The sequence below is a fragment of the Pristiophorus japonicus genome, chromosome 3 (genome assembly GCF_044704955.1).
Source record: "Pristiophorus japonicus isolate sPriJap1 chromosome 3, sPriJap1.hap1, whole genome shotgun sequence".
In the NCBI taxonomy this organism is placed as follows: Eukaryota; Metazoa; Chordata; class Chondrichthyes; family Pristiophoridae; genus Pristiophorus; species Pristiophorus japonicus.
This window is the reverse complement of record NC_091979.1, coordinates 110,216,862-110,236,354: the sequence shown is the minus strand read 5'-3', so window position 1 is coordinate 110,236,354 and position 19,493 is coordinate 110,216,862. Positions and strand designations below refer to the sequence as shown.

The 19,493-nt window shown below is 43.2% G+C and overlaps 1 protein-coding gene and 1 pseudogene across 1 annotated transcript in view; one reads left to right on the top strand and one right to left on the bottom strand.

The window, feature by feature from the left end:
- myo3b (myosin IIIB) overlaps positions 1-19,493 on the top strand; it is an 839,677-nt gene that overhangs the window by 159,779 nt on the left and 660,405 nt on the right. The window contains exons 7-8 of the mRNA XM_070874695.1: positions 3,714-3,779; positions 18,371-18,523. Coding sequence (XP_070730796.1) covers positions 3,714-3,779; positions 18,371-18,523 — 219 coding nt within the window. The remainder of the gene's footprint in view (positions 1-3,713; positions 3,780-18,370; positions 18,524-19,493) is intronic.
- LOC139260414 (proteasome subunit beta type-2 pseudogene) lies at positions 8,480-8,851 on the bottom strand (annotated as a pseudogene).

Sequence of the window (19,493 nt, the reverse complement as noted above, 5' to 3'; positions counted from 1 at the left end):
CCTCCCTGGTTTCCAGTGTTTGCCACTAAAGTGGCTGCACAGTTCCCAGCGGCTCTCCCCTTTAACTGATGGGGAGAGACGTTGTGACATGCCAGCATGATGACATCATCAGTGCGGCGCTGACGACTTCGAGCGTGAGCTACTCCGACCCGCCCCCACTTCCTCCCCGCTAGTGACGGCCACTCTACCCCGCCCCCACTTCCTCCCCCCTAGTGACGGCCACTCTACCCCGCCCCCACTTCCTCCCCGTTAGTGACGGCCACTCTACCCGTCCCCACTTCCGCCCTGATGATGAGGCCACTTCCATCCTGCTCCAAAAAAAAGCATGAAGTTATGAATTTCTCCAGTATGGCCGCCCCATACATTGGGGCAGTCAGGACACTTCAAGAGCAGTAGGTACGACTCATTTCGGGCAGTGGGCAATTTCGACCCCGATATCTCTTCTGGTAAAATATTGGTGGAAGAATTGCTCTGTCTACAACCCTGCACCAGAAATATTTATGAAGAGGAAATATTTAATAGATTATGGAAAAAGGAGTGCATGCAATGTGTTATTTTTTGTAACTTACCTTTATTGTAATTTGTTCAGTCTAAATTCTTGCTTTCCTACAGATTGGGAAACTACTAGTTTCAACTATATACTGCTGCTAGCTTGATTAATCTGTGTTTTTCCAGATGACAGTATTTATCCAATGATACTTTAGAATATGTGCATAACTTGGTACTGCTGCTTCCACACTCTAGTTTGTTTATATTAATGAGGAAGTGTAAAATAGCTCTGTCTCACTTAAGTAAGTCAGACAGAGCTATTTTACACTTCCTCAGAAAACATTATCTACTGTCTTAGTTGATGAATGTTTTCACAGCCAAGAGACACTTGCATAGTTTTCAGGGCTGGTGTGGGTGCATTATAACTAGGTTAAAAAAAATCTGCCAGTTTAGCTGCAGGCAAAACAAAATTCAGAGTTTGCAATAGACGTATGAATTCAAGTAAAATATCAGGAGGTTTTATAAACCTGTTGGTTTTTAATTAACTTTTCCCACTGTATCCCAGGCAAATTTCTCTATTCGCAATAAGTGAAATGCATGGAAATCAAGTATTTATGAAAACATACATTTTTTTTCAAAATAGATATGAGGATATTACAATATTGAATTTCTGCTTGGTTACAGCCTTCTAAGTAAAGTTTATGATTAGTTATTAATGTGAACAATTAATTTTTTCAACAAACTGTTAGGACTTGTCCCTCATTCGCTACAGTAATATCATGGCCTGGAAATTCCTGGGTTATTGGTCTGGCTGTGTAAGTGCGGGGGAGCAGCTCTTTTGTCCGGTGAAATTGAAGTCGGCTAACTCCATCAGAAATCCTAGGGTCAGGTAATTTAAATAATGCTGGTGGGACACGAGTGAGAGTCCCACCAGTTGTGGGGCAATACTCTGGGCCTAAAGCCCTAAACAACTGAAATAATGTTTGAACTACTTTACTGTCATATTTTTAGCTTTGTCGTTTATATTGATAACCAAATAAAGAAATTGACTTAATTATAGTTAGAACTTGATAATTCAGCTATAGTAGTTGATGACAGATTAAGAACAAAAATGTGAAACCAGATTTGGTCCTTCATCCCTTCAATCTTGTTCCTTCGAGCAAACTACAGTTGATTCTATCTAACACCTATGGTAGATTTTCTTTTTCCTGTGCCTGGTTGCATTAGACTGTTTGCTCGCATGGAAGAAAATTGCGTGGGGAACATCGCTTGTCCATAAGGGAGTCTGCCAAAATTTCTTTCCATTTAAATTAATGAACAGAAAATCAGGCAGGCTCCTTTACTGGTGTCCTCAGGCAGTCCAACTCACCCAGATGCAGGAAGAGGAAAATGTAGACCATAATCTTTGAAGGGAGGTAAAGAATCACAGGTAAATAGTCTGTGAAATTTCTGTCTGATCCCTTGAGATAATTTATTGAAGCTCTGGGATGTTACTCTGAAACTACAATTTATATTATTTGACCCTAACCACTTTGTTCCATCGCTGACATTTTCATGGGCCCAGAAGCATAAAATCCATCATGATCCCAAGTATTTTATTAGTCACTTATCATGACAATTGTCAGTTCCATTCTTCACAAGATTTTCATCCAGATCGTTAGAAAACAATTAATCATTGACTGATTTTTAATAGTAGCTTATTTTACATATTTATGGCAAATATTTTTCTTGTCTCATTTAAGAATATATTTTGCATTTGCTCTTTATTCAATCACAGTTTAAAATTCCTGATTACATTTACATTATTCATTCCTTTTAAAATCTTGCTATGCTCTTTCAGCTTTTTTTTTACTGCAATGAAAACAAGTTCAGTTCTGTCAGTTCTATTCATAACTGACAACTATTAGGTAGCTATAATTATTGCTCTCTCTCTTGTCTGTGTTACCCTATTTATCAGTGTCCTTTTTGGAAATGGGGTGCCCAAAATTGTGCATACTGTTCAAAATATTGCTGTAATAATGATTTATACCAATTTTCGATAACATGTTTTGGCTTAAAGTCAAGTGGCATTGAGATTTATTTGAGTATCTTATCAGCCTCATTGATCACAGTTTTACATTTCTGATACGTTAGCCAAGTTGCTTGTGAAAAAGTTTGCAAAGACTTTGGTAAAATGTTATAAAATATATTGAACCATTTCAGGTTTTGGTTACTATGGCCCCAAGTTTCCACATGATTTGTGCCTGATTTTTAGGAGCAACTGGCCGAGAACAGACTATCTTAGAAATCGCAATTCTCCACATTTTTTTTTCTGCAGTTCTAGTCATTTAGAACAGTTTCACTTTGGAACAGAATTTTTTCTTCAAAAGGGGGCGTGTCCGGCCACTGATGCCTGATTTCAAAGTTTCCACAGTGAAAACGTACTCCAAACTAACTTAGAATGGAGCAAGTGAAGATTTTTGTAGAACTGAAAAAACCTTGTCTACACATTAAAAAATCAGGCACAGATTACAAATTAGGCGTCCAGAACGAGGTGGGGGGGGGGAAGGGAAGTCATTAAATTCTATAATAAATCCTTATTTATACTTCTACAAATATTATACAAATAAATCCAACCTGAATAAACATTTATAAGCAAAGAAAAGATTAAATAAACCATCTTCCTACCTGTGTGAAAGTGCTTCAGCCAGGGAGAATGCTGCAGGAAGCCTCACAAGTTGAGGCAGCCGTTCCCGCGACGGGGGGGGGGGAGGGAGGAAGCCGTTCGTTCCCGCGGTGGGGGGAGGAGGCAGGGTTGCCGGCAGGAAAAAAACTAATTTAAATGGTACCCGCCCCCTCCCACTTACAAAATAGGCGCGAGTGTAGGCTCCGCCCCCTGGGCGCCGCGCCAAGCAGACATGGAGCTGCAGGGCGCTCCAGAATCGCGTGTTTTTTTTCCGGCGCCGTTTTTGGCGCGAAAAACGGGCGCCCAGCTCGGAGGGGCGCCCGTTTTGTAGCGTGTGGAAACTTGGGGCCTAGATTTCTCCATTACACTAGGTACTGTATTTCCTTCAGAATTGTTATTTTAATTTAAAATTGAGATTTCTCAGTTTATTCATCATAAATGAAGATTGCACAGTTAGTAGTGCGTAGTTTGTACTCAAACAAGCTCTCCAGTTAAATACGGATGAAGAATGAATCTATTATCTTATAATTTGCCTTCTGATTTTGTCTTTGTTTTCCAGAAATCCACCACCTACTTTGTTGCACCCGGAAAAATGGTGTACAGCATTCAACCACTTCATTTCACAGTAAGTAATGTTTCCTCACAATTTATTTGATAGATGCCCAGAGTCCAGCTCATCTGCCAAAGATACATCTACAGTATTACTACATTTACAGTGTTACTTCTTGATATACAGTCACCTGACCCGATATCGCCCATTGAACATCATCAGAAGAGCATGCCAGGAGTAGCACCAGACGTACCTAAAAAAGAGGTGCCAACCTGGGGAAGCTGCAACACAGGACTACATGCATGCTAAACAGCAGAAACAGCATGCGACAGACAGAGCTAAACTATCCCACAATCAACGGATCAGATCAAAGCTCTGCAGTCCTGCCACATTCAGTCGTGAATGATGGGGATCATTAAACAACTAATGGGAGGAGGAGGCTTCGTGAATATCCCCATTCTCAATGTTGGCAGAACCCAGCACGCAAGTGCAAAAGACAAGGCTCAAGTGTTTACAACCATCTTCAACCAGAAGTGCTGAGTGGATGATCCATATCGGCCTCCTCCTGAGGTCCCCACCATCACAGAAGCCAGTCTGTAGCCAATTAGATTCCCTTCACGTGATATCAAGAAGCAGCTGAGCGCACTGGATACAGCAGTCTATTGGCCCCAAAAGCATTTCAGCTGTCGTGCTGAAGACTTGTGCTCCAGAACTAGCCGCACCACTCGCCAAGCTGTTTCACTACAGCTACAGCACTGGCATCTACCTGACAATGTGAAAAACAAGGTATGTCCTGTCCACAAAAAGCAGGACAAATCCAATCCAGCCAATTATCGCCCCATCAGTCTACTCTCAATCACCAGCCAAGTGAAGGAAGATGTCATCGACAGTGCTATCAAGCGACACTTACTCACCAATAACCTGCTCACTAATGCTCAGTTTGGATTCTGGCAGGACCACTCGGCTCCAGACCGTATTACAGCCTTAGTCCAAATAAGGACAAAAGAGCTGAATTCCAGAGGTGAGGTGAGAGTGACTGCCCTTGACATCAAGGCAGCATTTGACCAAGCGTGGCATCAAGGAGCCATAGTAAAACTGAAGTCAATGGGGATCAGGGGGAAAACTCTCCACTGACTGGAGTCATACCTAGCACAAAGGAAAATGGTTGTGGTTGTTGGAGGTCACTCATCTCAGTCCCAGGACATTGCTGCAGGAGTGTTCCTCAGGACAGTGTCCTAGGCCTAACCATCTTCAACTCTTCATCAATGACCTTCCCTCCATCATAAGATCAGAAGTGGGAATGTTCACTGATGATTGCATAGTGTTCAGTTCCATTCGCAATTCCTCAGATAATGAAGCAGTCTGTGTCTGCATGCAACAAGACCTGTACAATATTCAGGCTTGGACTGATAAGTGGCAAGTAACATTCGCGCCACTCAGTGCCAGGCAATGACTATCTCCCGCAAGTGAGAGTCTAATCACTGCCTCTTGACATTCTCAACGGCATTACTATCGCCAAATCCCCCATCATCAACACACTGAGGGTCACCATTGACCAGCCACATAAATAATGTAGCCACAAGAGCAGGTCAGAGGATGGGTTTTCTCCGGCAAGTGTCTCACCTCCTGACTCCCCAAAGCCTTTCCACCATCTACGAGGCACGTCAGGAGTGTGATGTAACACTCTCCGTTTGCCTGGATGAGTGCAGTTCCAACAATGCTCAAGAAGTTTGCCACCATCCAGGACAAAGCAACCCGCTTGATTGGCACCCCATCTACCACCTTAAACATTCACTCACTCACTCCACCACCAGCGCACCGTGGTTGCAGTATATACCATCTGCAAGATGTACTTGCCACAGCTTCTTCGACAGTACCTCCCAAACACTCGACCTCTACCTCCTAGAAAGACAAGGGCAGCAGGAGCATGAGAACACCATCAACTCCAAGTTACACACCATTCGACTTGGAAATGTATCGTTGTTCCTTCATCGTCGCTGGATCAAAATCTTGGAACTCTCTCCCTAATGACACTATGGGAGTACCTTCACCATAAGGACTACAGCGATTCAAGAAGATGGCTTAACACCACCTTCTTGAGGACAATTAGGGATGTGTAATAAAAGCTGGCTTTGCCAGCGATGCCCACATCCCAAGAACAAATTTTTAAAAATGCCAAAAGTTAAAATTACCCCCGAATATATATTAAATCGGTGAAATACTGTTTAATATACTTTTACATGCTGCATCTTTCTACAGAATTTATTTCCCCAGTTCAGCCATAAATTGTAGTTTTAGTAATGCAAAAGACACTTTGTAAGTAGTACTTAATGCTTTCCCTCTGGTGCTACAAATACACTGAAATGTACAAAATGCAGCATTAGCAACCCTGAAGGCATTGTGTGAAAATGCCTCCTGTGCACAGGAAGAAGTGACATATCCTAGTTGTCGAGCAGTATGTACACTGAATCTGAGAGCATTGCAACAAAATTGGTTTAACTGGCATGTTTTGTTGCAATTACTGCAATCAAACTTGTGAATGTTTCCCACAATGTGTTCCTATTTTTGATGAGCTTGCAACATCTGCAGGAGAGAACCAGGAGAAGAATTAAAAATCATTGTCCAGAGGTTTCTCTCATGTATGCAGTTTTACTTCTGCTTCAATAAACAGTATTAAGAACTCCCTAGAGAGAAAACAGAAAAACAGATCGTCATAAAGTTTTCATATTCTGGATTGACTTTTACCGCAATGTATTTTTAATTCAAAATTAAACTGTTAAAATTCTTTAAACCTGGATTACAAAAATGGGCCCTCCAGAATTCTGAAAGCATACATGTTGTAAAAACAAATCAGCACCTATGTTGCAATGAAATGCTTGCATGCATCAAAAATACTGCAGCAAAGTTGTTGAACCACCTATGTCAACATTGTAACAATAAAATGTTTAAAAAGTCCTATGCCTCCCTAATCCAATTGTAACTAAAATCTACAAATTAAGTTGTAAATTAATTTAATTATTTTGTCAGAGTTTAAAAAAAAATCGATGGGAATATTATTTTAATAAAATTGGAAATAGTCTTTTTACCACAAATTTTTTTCCCTTCTACCTCCTGAGAGTATTGACTTCATGCTGAGTTACAGTTTCATAGGACCTCACATTAAACGACTGCAGGCTATTTGAACAAGGGAGGGGCCACCACAGAAAGCCTGATCCTGTACTCACCTGACAGTTTTGCATGTATTCTTCTGGCAGGGTTTCCAATTTCCTCTTCCTAACCAAGGGTTGCTGAGGTTAACTGTAGCCCCGTACCACTGCCCTCGCTAAGGTCAGCTAACTCAGCACAAACAGGTGATTAATCTGGGGCTGCCTTGATCTAGATGGCTCATCAACTCACTGGATAAACTCGCTGACCCATTTGCGGATTCCTTAATTGTTCTTCTTTAACAATTTTTTTTAAATCAGCCTCCTTTCTAGTTTCTTTCTGAAGGCAATAATTTCTCTTACCAGGACATTACTGTTGTGCATGGAGAAAGAGTCAGACTGAACATTGAGCTCAAAGTAAAGTGTGACCGTAGTTTTTTATTGCAGGTCTCCAGAGTGCCTCTCCAACCTGTGAGGCCTCCTTAAATACTTGTGCTCCAAAGGGATTATGGGATCCCTTGCGACTCTAGGGGATGAGCCCTCTGGTGGCTGTACAGAGTAAATACAAGCTTACATATATAACAACACTCCCCCCAAGCCAATAATGTAACTATTTATAATGTGAGTTGATCTGGGGCCCTTCTTGCCCTGGTTGATGGTTTCGGTGTGAAAGCTGGTATTGTTGAATCATTTGTTGGGCCCTCGCTGGCTGCTGTGCAGCTGGCCTTGCTGGGCTGACTGGTGTGTTGGGTCCTGCTGGGCTGCTGTGGATGATGGGTTCTGCTTCAAGGTCAACTGTGGTGCTGGTTGCCACTGGTGTGTATGTTGGGGGATCAAAAAAGGTAGGGTCCAAGGTGGGTTGCTCAGGATAGTCCGTAAATCTGAGTTTAATTTGGTCCAAGTGTTTCCGGTGAATTAGTCCATTTGAAAGTTTGACCCGAAACAACCTGCTCCCCTCTTTGGCCACAACGGTGCCAGGAAGCCACTTAGGACCTTGTCCATAATTCAATACAAATACAGGATCATTGATTTCAATCTCGCATTACACATTTGCGCTATCATGGTATGCACGTTGTTGAAGCCGCCTGCTCTCTACCTGTTCATGTAGATCAGGGTGAACTAACGAGAGCCTTGTCTTAAGTGCTCTTTTCATGAGCAGTTCAGCAGGTGGGATCCCAGTGAGCGAGTGGGGTCTCGTGCGGTAGCTAAGCAGGACTCGGGATAGGCGAGTCTGCAGTGAGCCTTCAGTTACCCTCTTCAAGCCTTGCTTGATGGTTTGCACTGTTCTCTCTGCCTGACCATTGGACGCTGGTTTAAACGGGGCAGATGTGACATGTTTGATCCCGTTACGGGTCATGAATTCTTTGAACTCAGCACTGGTAAAACATGGCCGGTTGTCGCTCACCAGGACATCGGGTAAGCCGTGAGTGGCAAACATGGCCCGCAGGCTTTCAGTAGTGGCAGCGGACGTGCTAGCCGACATTATCTCACATTCAATCCACTTGGAGTACGCGTCTACAACCACGAGGAAAATTTTACCCAAGAATGGGCCTGCATAGTCGGCATGTACCCTAGACCATGGTTTGGAGGGCCAAGACCATAAACTTAGCGGCGCCTCCCTGGGTACATTGCTTAACTGCGAGCATGTATTACATCTGTGAACACAGGAATCTCATAGCTCTGGATTGCAGACCAAGAATTATTAAGGTCTGTTGGTGTGGTCTGCCCATTAGATGATTCAGATACTGAAGGTAAAATTAGATTTTTGACAGAAATCTGCTCCATATCATGAACACCATCTTTATCAATGATCCGAACAGTAAAGGAGGAAAGATTCAGAATAATTTGCTTTTGGATCACCTTGAAGCACTTCTTCAAGAGCTCCACTGCCTCTTCGTGTGTGAGATCTGGTTTATAGTATCAGTCCAAAATACTGAGTGTCAAAAAAGCTCCATATCCATGAGTAGCAAAAGGTGCTTTAGCCAGAGCTGCCAGGTAGTCCATATAGTCTAGGTAGTCCGCATTGATACCGGGCCACCACACGTGGGATCTGGCTATCGCTTTCATCATTACGATGCCTAGGTGGGTAGTGTGGAGGTCATTGATGAACGTGTCTCTGTCCTTCTTGGGGACCACTACTCGATTGCTCCACAGAAGGCAGTCTGCTTGTATAGACATTTCATCTTTGAGCCTCACGCGGTTGAGTCGACTAAGAACCTCCTCCAGGTGCTGCAGATGCTCGACTGTGTTCCGACCTGTGACCAAGATATCATCCTGGAAGACCACGGTGTGCGGCACTGACTTCAGTAAGCTTTCCATGTTTCTCTGGAATATTGCCGCCGCTGATTGGATTCCAAACAGGCATCTGTTATAAACAAAAAGACCTTTGTGCGTGTTGATGCAGGTGAGGGCCTTCGATGATTCCTCCAGTTCCTACGTCATATAGGCTGAAGTCAGATCCAGCTTTGTGAACATCTTTCCTCCAGCCACCGTTGCAAAGAGGTCATCGGCCTTTGGTAGTGGGTATTGGTCCTGCAGGGAGAAACAATTGAGAGTTGCTTTGTAATCGCCACAGATACTGACGGTGCCGTCTCCCTTGAGGACTAGGATGATAGGACTGGCCCACTCGTTGAATTCGATTGGTGAAATGATGCCCTCTCTTTGCAGCCAGTCTAGCTCGATCTCTACCCTTTCTCTCATCATGTACGGTACTGCTCTTGCCTTGTGATGGATGGGTCGCGCCCCTGGAATTAGGTGGATCTGCACTTTTGCTCCTTGGAATTTCCCGATGCCTGGTTCGAACAGCGAAGGAAATTTGTGAAAGACCTGGGCACACGAAGTGTCGTCAGCGGGCGATAGTGCTTGGACGTCGTCCCAGTTCCAGCGTATCTTTCCCAGCCAGCTCCTGCCGAGCAGCATGGGACCATCGCCCGATACCACCCAGAGTGGTCGCTTGTGCACCGCTCCATCGTAGGAGACCTTTATGGTAGCACTGCCGATTACAGGAATCAGTTCTTTTGTGTAAGTTCTTAGTTTCGTGCGAACTGGAGTTAAGACTGGCCTTGAGGCCTTGTTGCACCACAATCTTTCGAAAGTCTTTTTGCCCATGATGGACTGGCTCATGCCTGTGTCCAGCTCCATTGACACCGGGAGTCCTTTTAGTTCAACATTCAGCATTATCGGGGGACAGTTCGTGGTGAATGTGTATACCCCATGTACCTCTACCTCCTCGATCTGAGGCTCTGGTTCATGGTGATTCTCCGTGGATCTGTCCTCCTCTGCAACATGGTGCTTTGCAGGTTTAACGGGCTTTGCAGCTCGCCTGCACACTCGTTGGAGGTGTTCCATTTCACCATAGTCTCCTTGCAAGGCGTCTTAGCTCAGCGACATAACTCGCTACTTCGTGGCCTTCAGACCTTTTGTAGGTGTAGAACCAGTACCTCACCATCAGAATGCTTTCCTTCGGGTTCAAATGCTCTCAGACCAGTGTGCACAAATCGTCGTACGATTTCTCCGTGGATTTCGCTGGCGTGAGCAGATTCTTCATGAGGCCATACTTTGATGTCCCACAGACGGTGAGGAGGATCGCCCTTTGTTTGGCAGCGCTCTCTTCCCCATCTCGCTCGTTGGCCATGAAGTATTGGCCGAGTCGCTCTACAAAAGTTTCCCAATCATCTCCCTCCAAGAATTTCTCCATGATGCCCACTGTTCACTGCATCTTTGTGTTCGCTATTTGTATCTCGTCGCCAGTTGTTATGTATGGAGAAAGAGTCAGACTGAACACTGTGAGCTCAAAGTAAAGTGTGACATTAGTCTTTTATTGCAGGTCTCCAGAGTGCTTCTCCAACCTGTGAGGCCTCTTTAAATACTTGTGCTCCCAAGGGATTATGGGATCCCTTGGGACTCCAGTGGATGAGCCCTCTGGTGGCTGTACAGAGTAAATACAAGCTTACATATATAACAATTACCTATTTCAAGTCATGCATACTCTGAACTAGAGCTATCATGCCTATTTTAATTCGACCACTTGGGGTGGCACTGGACAGAAATCAACATCTCAAATGCCCCTTCAATCTGAGGAGGGCACTATTAATAAAATAGTCCAACATGAGGTCCAATTAAATGGAAAGTAAAACTAAATCAGGATATTATCATTATAATCAGTTATACTGGTTATGCAGGACCTCAAGTATACACACTGCATGGTCCCTTTCCAGGGCCACCTATGCATGGACAACAGAGAAGCAGGCAGCTAGAGTGACCGTCCTCGTGGTACCATGCATCCTGGACCTCCGGTTGTCTGCTTTCGGCAGGCCGAGGTGCAGACCCATAAGATGAGCCTCTGACTTGCTCCCACCCAGAATGAGTGGTTGAAGATCGGACCCATAGGGCCCAAGTTTCAGCTGTACCGCAGAACGGCGCACCTCCGAGAGGCCCGCCTATTTTGTAGAATTAAAAGCGCGCCTAAGACTTACCTCTCAATTCTCGGTGTTCAGCAGGCCTGTTTAGCAGTCGGCGCAGCTCAGCACAAACAGTTGGGGGTGGAGCTACAGCCATGCGACGAAAAGAGTGCCGGTAGCTGCGCGCGTGCGCGGTGGAGTCTGCACGCATGCGCAATAGCTTCTGGCCCTCCCAGCACGTCCTATCTCCGGGCGACCCTATCCCTGGCCGAAGGGACATTGCGATGTTCGCCGCCCCTATCCCCGGCCGAGTGGCCTGCCTGCCTCACTGTCCCTCGCCTCGCCTCGTCTCCACTGCCCTTACCTCGTCGGCGGCGGAGCCCGCCCGACCAGCAGCTCTTCGGTGGCAGGGCCCGCCCGACCAGCAGCTCTTTGGCGGCGGGGCCCGCCCAAACTCCTCCCTGGTGGTGGGCTCCGCCCGAACACCACCTCAGTGGCGAGGCCCGCCCGACCAACACCTCAGTGGCGAGGCCCGCCCGACCAACAGCTCTTAGGCGGCGGGGCCCGCCCGAACTACTCCCCGGTGGCAGGGCCCCGCCTGACCAGCTCTTCAGCAGGCTGTTGGAGGATTCCCGGTGCTCCCCAATGGATAGATGCTGCAGTAGGTGAGTGGAAACTTTACATTTTTTATTTATTGATTTATTTTTAATTTTTAATTTTTAATTTTTGATTTTTTGATTTTTTGATTGATTGATTTATTGGTTGATTTATTGATATATTTATCATTTAGTGTTGATAATGGCTCTTTATTGGTAAAAGTGAAGTGTATAATGCTTTGGAAAATCCCCTAACTTCCCTCTAACTTCCCTTCCCCCCCCCCCCGCCGCCCCCCCATCTCTGGCTACCTGCGCCTAATTCTCAAGTGTCTGCAAGGTTTTTCTGAGCATACAAAAGTTGACACTTACTCTGTTCGAAGTTAGTTTGGAGTAACTTTTCGCTGCCTAAACTTGCAAAACAGGCATAAGTGTCTGGTAATGCCCCCTTTTGAAAAAAAAAACTGAACTAAAACGAAACTAAACTACCTCACTAGAACTGGAGGAAACTAAATGCCGAGAATTGTGATTTCTAAGGTACTCCAAACTAAAATAGTTGCTCCAAAAAATAAGAGCAACTCCAGCTGAAACTTGGGCTCATAGAACTGAAATGGAACCAAAAGTTGAAGAGTTGCCCCATTAAGTCAGGAGAAAATGAGCTTCACACACTCACATTTCGTGTAAATATGGAATACAGTTTCTTCTGGTCCTCAATAAAGACGCAGACCTGAGCATCTGTTCAGGGAATGGAGGGGGTGGTGGAGGGGAGGGGTGACAAAATTGTTGGAATGGTTACTGAATGAGTGAAGTGGTGTTTGGGTCCACTCTACACTTACTCAAGGAAGGGACTGACTGGAGGACATTACTCAGCAGGGGGAGTAACCTAACTTAACTTGGGGTGGCGGGGGGGCTGGTGAAGCAAACTGATCTTACTATCGGGAGTGTGGATTAAGGAGACATAATAAACGTACTTATATTAACAAAGGTATGGGTTATGGGGACACAATCAAACTTACCTAGCTGGGGGTGGGGGAGGTTGGGGATCAGGGCCTCTGACAGCAAGTGTGCTATCAAAGTTTGTTTTCCTTCTTTCCTTCTTTGCTCCTTTCCTTCCTTCCTTCCGGTCTCCCTTTCCCTTTCCCTTAACCTTAACCTCATTTCCAGACAACTACCCATGAGTTCTAGGTCTGGCAAATTTCAGAGTCCTGGGCAGCCTTCTCCTTGACCTGCGAAGGTGGCACATCTCCCCCACTCCAGCTCTATTATGTGAATCGTCTGGTGCCCTCGTCTCATGAACATTATCTGCATTCCCTCCCCCCCTCCCCCAGGTGAAAGTATATGAGCTAGTTCATGGGGAGTTAAAAAGCAAGCGATGCAGGTTTTTTTTTGGCAGAGTAACATGGAGCAGGATATTTGTCCAGGTAGTCATAGGTGGCCTTCACATTGGCCTGGGTTTTCTGGGGACCATGACTGACTGCGTATGCTGTGTGTTCGTGGCCGTAAGGGCCCCTCAAGTTCTGGGGTTTCCGCACGTGATGCGCCTGCACCAAAACCCGGAACTTCCGCATCCCGGGAAATAGACATTCGCTGGTGGAGAATTGGGCCATTTGCCCAACTACTGCCCAGCGAATGCCCGTGAAATGCTTATGCCTGGTAAAGCAGGGGTACGGCCACCTTTTACCAGCGTAAGGGTTTAGATAAATATTAAAGTAAAAATTTTAACATCCAAAGACTTGTGAAATAAATTTAGGTTATCTTTGGCCCCTTGAAAAATGTTTACATTTTGTTTCTCAAACAATTGTATTTTTGTTTTAAATGTTTAATTAAATTGTATTTTAATTAATTTAAAACGTAATGATTTTTTTTTAATGTCAGTGTTGTGTGCATGTATTTTTTTGGGTGATTCCTATTAAGCTTATGGAGATTCCGAACGTAAAGGAATCCTCAGAAGCATAATGGGAATCCCCTTTCTGATTGGTTGGGCTGGCCCACGTGATCCCAGGGGCACATTACGAACTGCCTGCACTCCTGGGATACGTCGACCTCTGCGCAGGCCTACGCATAGAGGCCCAGGATTGCGACTCTCTGTGGATCCAGGACCATCAGGTAGATTCGTAGTTTTATTGCGATTCAGAGACATCCGCCCGAGAGAAGCCTCCGACTGCAGATTCAGGCCCATTAACTTCTTCTCCCTCTTCATCATTCTCCTCAATTTTGCCCCATAATCAAAGAGGAAGGAATTATGTCTCTCCTCCACCTCCTCATCTTCATTATCTTCACTCCATTCCTCATCTCGACCTGCCCATTGCTGTGGTGGAACTTCAGGAAAGGAGGGTATAAGTTAAGAATGGGTGTGCATTATCGTTTTGTGTTTCGGATAAAAATTGAGATAAACGGTTGTGGCTGTCTGCTGCTTCATGGGAATTCTGTGGCAATAGTGCAGGTGTACACCTATTAATCTGATGCCAATGTATGCTTATCTCATGATGTACCATGGCAGAGTGCCTCCGCGTCAGCTGCAAGGCCTGCTCCTCAGAGCTCCTTAATGTCAAGGATGTCCTTTCCCGTCCACAAGAGTCACGTACAACAGATCAAATGAATTCAATAAAAGGTGACAATAGAAGATTGTCTCCCAGTGGCTTCTAACCAGAGCGCAGTGTGCAGTGTTAGTTGTACAGTCCTTAATTTTAGAGAGTAAAGTGTGGTGCTCAAGGAAGGGAAAGGAGGGGAGAATAGCTAGTACATCACCTTGCTCTCCCTAATCAGGTCATTGAACTTCTTGCAGCATTGGACCGCAGTTTGGGTTGAGAACGTTGGCACTCAGTGCTACTGCCACCTCTGTCGACCTGGTATGAGAATCATTTTTGATTTTTTTCCAAAGCAGATCCAGCAATCTGTTTGTCCTCTGATCTTTGCCCTTGAGGAGAGTTTAGAGGTCAGTGTTGGTGAAATTGTGAACTCTTTTGTTTCTCATTGACATGCTCTTGCCTATTTTCCAGCTGTGTATCAAATGCTTCAGTAACAAACCTTATTGAAAAGTACAGATAAACCACAGTGAATTCAATAATCAAAATACTTTCCTACTTACCTGCTGTATCGCCAGCCTGTTGCTGCAATCTTCAGCCAGATTAAAGGCTGCAATATACTTTCCAATCACCCACAAAACTCCCATTTTAATACAACAACAACTTGCATTTATATACCGCCTTTAACGTATTAAAACATCCCAAGGCGCTTCACAGGAACATGATCAAGCAAAATGTGACACCGAGCCATGTAAGGAAATATTAGGACAAAAGCTTGGTCAAAGAGGTAGGTTTTAATGAGCTTCTTAAAGGAGGAAAGAAAGGTGGAGAGGTTTACAGAGAGAATTCCAGAGGTAAGAGCAGCTGAAGGCACGGCTGCCAATGATGAAGCGATTAAAATATGGGATGCGCGAGAGTCCACAATTGAAGGAGCACTGAGATCTAGGAAGGTTGTAGGGCTGCAGGAGGTTACAGAGTTAATAGGGAGGGGCGAGGCCATGGAGGAATTTGAAAACAAGGATGAGAATTTTTAAATCCAGGCTTTGCCGGACTGGGAGCCAGTGTAGGTCAGCAAGCGCACCGATGATGGGTGAACGGGACTTGGTACGAGTTAGGATACGGGAAGCAGAGATTTGGATGAGCTAAAGTTTATGGAGGATTGAAGATGGGAGGCCAGCTAGGAGAGCATTTGAATAGTCAAGTTTAGAGGCAACATAACAACATAAGAAATAGGAGCAGGAGTGGGCCATACGGCCCCTTGAGCCTGCTGCGTCATTCAATAAGATCATGGCTGATCATCGATCTCAACTCCACTTTCCCGCCCGATCTCCATATCCCTTGATTCCCCTAGAATGCAAACATCTATCTATCTCAGCCTTGAATATACTCAAAGACTCAGCATCCACAGCCCTCTGGGACAGAAAATTCCAAAGGCATGGATGAGGGTTCAGCAGCAGATGAGATGAGTTGGGCGATGTTATGGAGGTGCAAGTAGGCGGTCTTGGTGATGGAGCGGATATGTGGTCAGAAGTTCATCTCGGGGTCAAATACCACACCAAAGTTGCGAATGGTCTGGATTTTGCATAGGATTTGTGCTGGAGATCCTCCAATGGATATGCAAATGAGTAAAGAGCATCAAAGACCACAACTGACATGTTGGCACAAATCCAGGGCAGCTGATTGTGTGGAATTTTGAGAATGATAAGTTTGTGCTTATTGATGGTTTTGTATTCTGATCAAAACTTGGAAGTACAGTCTGAGTTTAGATAATACGAGCTGCTAATACTTCTTGTTCTGTAACTGCCTAGTCTGTATTCTATTTCTGTCTATGCATAGGTGAATATATTTTTCTAAGTGTTACAGAAAGGCTTTCCAATGCAGCCATCTGATTTACCAATAACAAAATGGCACTTTACATCATTAAGGCATAGCAACATGAACAATGTTATCAGCAACTGCAAGCTGCCTGCAAATTTTCAAGCCACATCACGCAGAACCATATGTAGGTGTCTGCTCTTGTTCATGGGTAATAAATGCTTTATCCTCAGCTTCCAATTATGGCAACAAATAGCTGCTCAGTGTGACAAAATGGAAATGGTGTTTAGATGCCTAGCTGCTCGATTGCAGCAAATGGTTGCAACCTATGGTTAATGTAGTGACACTAATGAATTCTGAGAATTAATTTTCAGCTAAGAAAGCCTGATGAAGGCTGCCAGAATGTCAAACAAGATAAGCGATTGATTGTCACTGATGCTTGAGTTTATTTGTTTTCTGCTGGTTGGTGATTGTTTCTGACCTCTCAGATTGGGAGGTGGTGGTGTGAGCTACATCATAAGCTGCCTGGCTGATGTCAGGTCTTAACAAAACAAATGAATAATTACATACTACATCATTTAAATCTACAATTGCATTTTATTAAAGTAGAGCCCATAAACTTCAATTTTTCCATAACGAAAACATAACTTTTCAATAAAATTAGAATGAAATAATAAAAACAATTTTATGACATTCACTGAATCAGAAATGTAACTGGTAATTTTGCAATGTGTATAGCAATGCAGTAATAGATAGCAAATGAATAAAGCTTACTTTTTATGTGCTGCCCATTCTATGCAAGAAATATTGCTGAAGATTATTGAATATAATTAAGTCTCAAATGTTTATACATCCTTTAAACATTAGCAATGGCAGTCAGTAGTTGGAGGCTGTAAAATAAATTGATTGGAAAAAGAAACAAAATTATTAATTTCTCTGCTTGAGTGGACTTGTTGATATGTATTATCAAATGCATGGAAAAGGTAGATGAGATCAGTCACCATTTTTACAGCTTTACTGTGGCAAGCTGCAGTGTACACCAATGAGCACAAACAGCACCCAGCAAACCCTGCTTACATCACTGCCAGGAAAAATGCAGAAATAAACGTGTGAGATAGTGGTAGCCAACACATAAACTGTAGCTGTAGTGCACATAGAGGATTATGTGGAATCTCCTTAGAGGATAGGGTGTTAGTGATTGTGAAATTGGGCTAAACAAAGGAGCAACCAATGATGCTAGCTGCTTGTCACTTGCCGGTACAATCGTAGTTCAAGAAATGATGTTTTAATTCTCCTTTAATGGTAGGTGAAGCTTGTATAACTTTATAAATCTTATCTGTTTCTACATAAAATCCTGCTTATTACATTTGTGCTTGACTTTCCACCATTACCTGAAATAAAAAGCCATAAGCGCAGGATGTAATAATTAAGGCAGCAGTAAAGCTTGTAGTCTGCTATGACATTTTATTCTATTTCGTAAAAAGGATTTTGTAATGTTTGTGAAAAAATGGTGGATTGCCTCTTTCCTATTTTAAGCAGCTGCCAAATAAGACAAAAAAAGATCAGTGGCAAATCAACTATCTAACTTTCAATTTATTTGCTTAATATGCAAGCAGTCTGTAAGTAACACGAATGTTCCAAGCTATTGATCCAAGTTGAAATTTCTGAACTGTGACAATAATTTTGGCTTTTGACATTTTGCAATCTTTGATTCTTCATAATTTTGGATACAATTTGTGTCCATTTTAATTCATCACTGTACTTTACTAAAATGTTAAAATGATAAAAATGATATCCTTCCAAAATGTTTGCAGGATTTTGAAATTGTTTTATATGGGTTTATTTGATCACATTGCAACAGTGACTACACACCAAAAGTACTTCATTGGCTGTAAAACGCTTTGAGATGTCCGGTGGTCGTGAAAGGCGCTATATAAATCGAAGTCTTTCTTTCTTTTTTTCTTTATTTAAAACACAAACATTTTTACTATTAAATACCAAGAATAATGCGATCAGATAGTGTACAGCTTGAAATCTCAGCGGGTCAGGCAGGAGTTATTCTAGATTCCAGGATCCGCAGTATTTTGCTTTTGTATTTGAATAATATGATTGTTTCATCACTGATTACACAGTATTTAAACAACATGCCTGATCATTATCTCTATTTGTTATTTTTTCCCCTTTCTGCAGATGTCTGATTAAGGACTTTGAAAGGCGTCCATCAGTTACATATTTGTTAGACCACCCATTTATTAAGCAAGCTCATGGGAAATACGTAACCCTACAACAGCAGCTAGCTAATCTGATCAAAGTACAGCAACAAGAATGTTCAGCAAAAACTAGGTATGACACAATAGTATCAATATAATAGTTTTAACTGAGATATTTTGGAATTTCAAACCACTAGTAGTAACCAAAATAACAACTGAACAGTTTCATAATGCAGGTAATACAAGTGTGTACCAAATAATTCATAATATTGTGATATATTTATAGTAGAATAATCCAAGCCAATCATAGAAATGTTATTTTCTCAAGTTACTAAATGTATAAGTCTAGATATTGTTTGCATTAGTTCTATATGTTCCTTGGTGTAGGAAGTTTTTGTTTACAGATTGTTTTGCAATACTTGGAAATGGCCAGTGAGTGGCAGGATGCAGCTATTGTTTATAAAGGGTTATTTGGTAAAATAATTTTAAAACACAGTATATGGTATTGTAATATACTCAAGCTATCCTTTTGAGAAGTTTTATTTCTGGTTTGTCGTAACCATTCACATTTATCACTCTACATAGGGATAAAGTATAAGACCTGTGCTTTTATTTGCTTGGGATGCTAGTCAGACTTTCAGCAAATATGGGGCACCCAGTGCAAGTAGTCAAAATAATCTAAGAGCGGTTCAACAATCTCACCTTGGTTGAAATATAGTGAACAATGCACCCAACAAAGAAAGAATACATCTTCTCATCAAACCCACACAAAATGTACTCCAGAATTGACTGTTTCAGGAGAAAACAACAAGCATGGAGCAGAACTGTGGTATCCATTAAAAATGCAGAGGGTAAATTAAGATCAGGATCTTATGAGATCCACAAGGTGTTTGTGGACTCAACACCTCACCCAGGCCACTCCTCAGGTATCATTCTAACCATCAAAAACTGCTGGGGTGACACTTTGCATCGCCATTCCAGTTAATAAATGGGTCTCATTTTAGCAATGTTCTGCTGATGTATTTGGCAATCAAACTGGGGTTGTGAGCCATAGAAGCAAGGTGTCTGCCTTGTCTCGCAGAAGCATTCCTCCTGATGAAAGT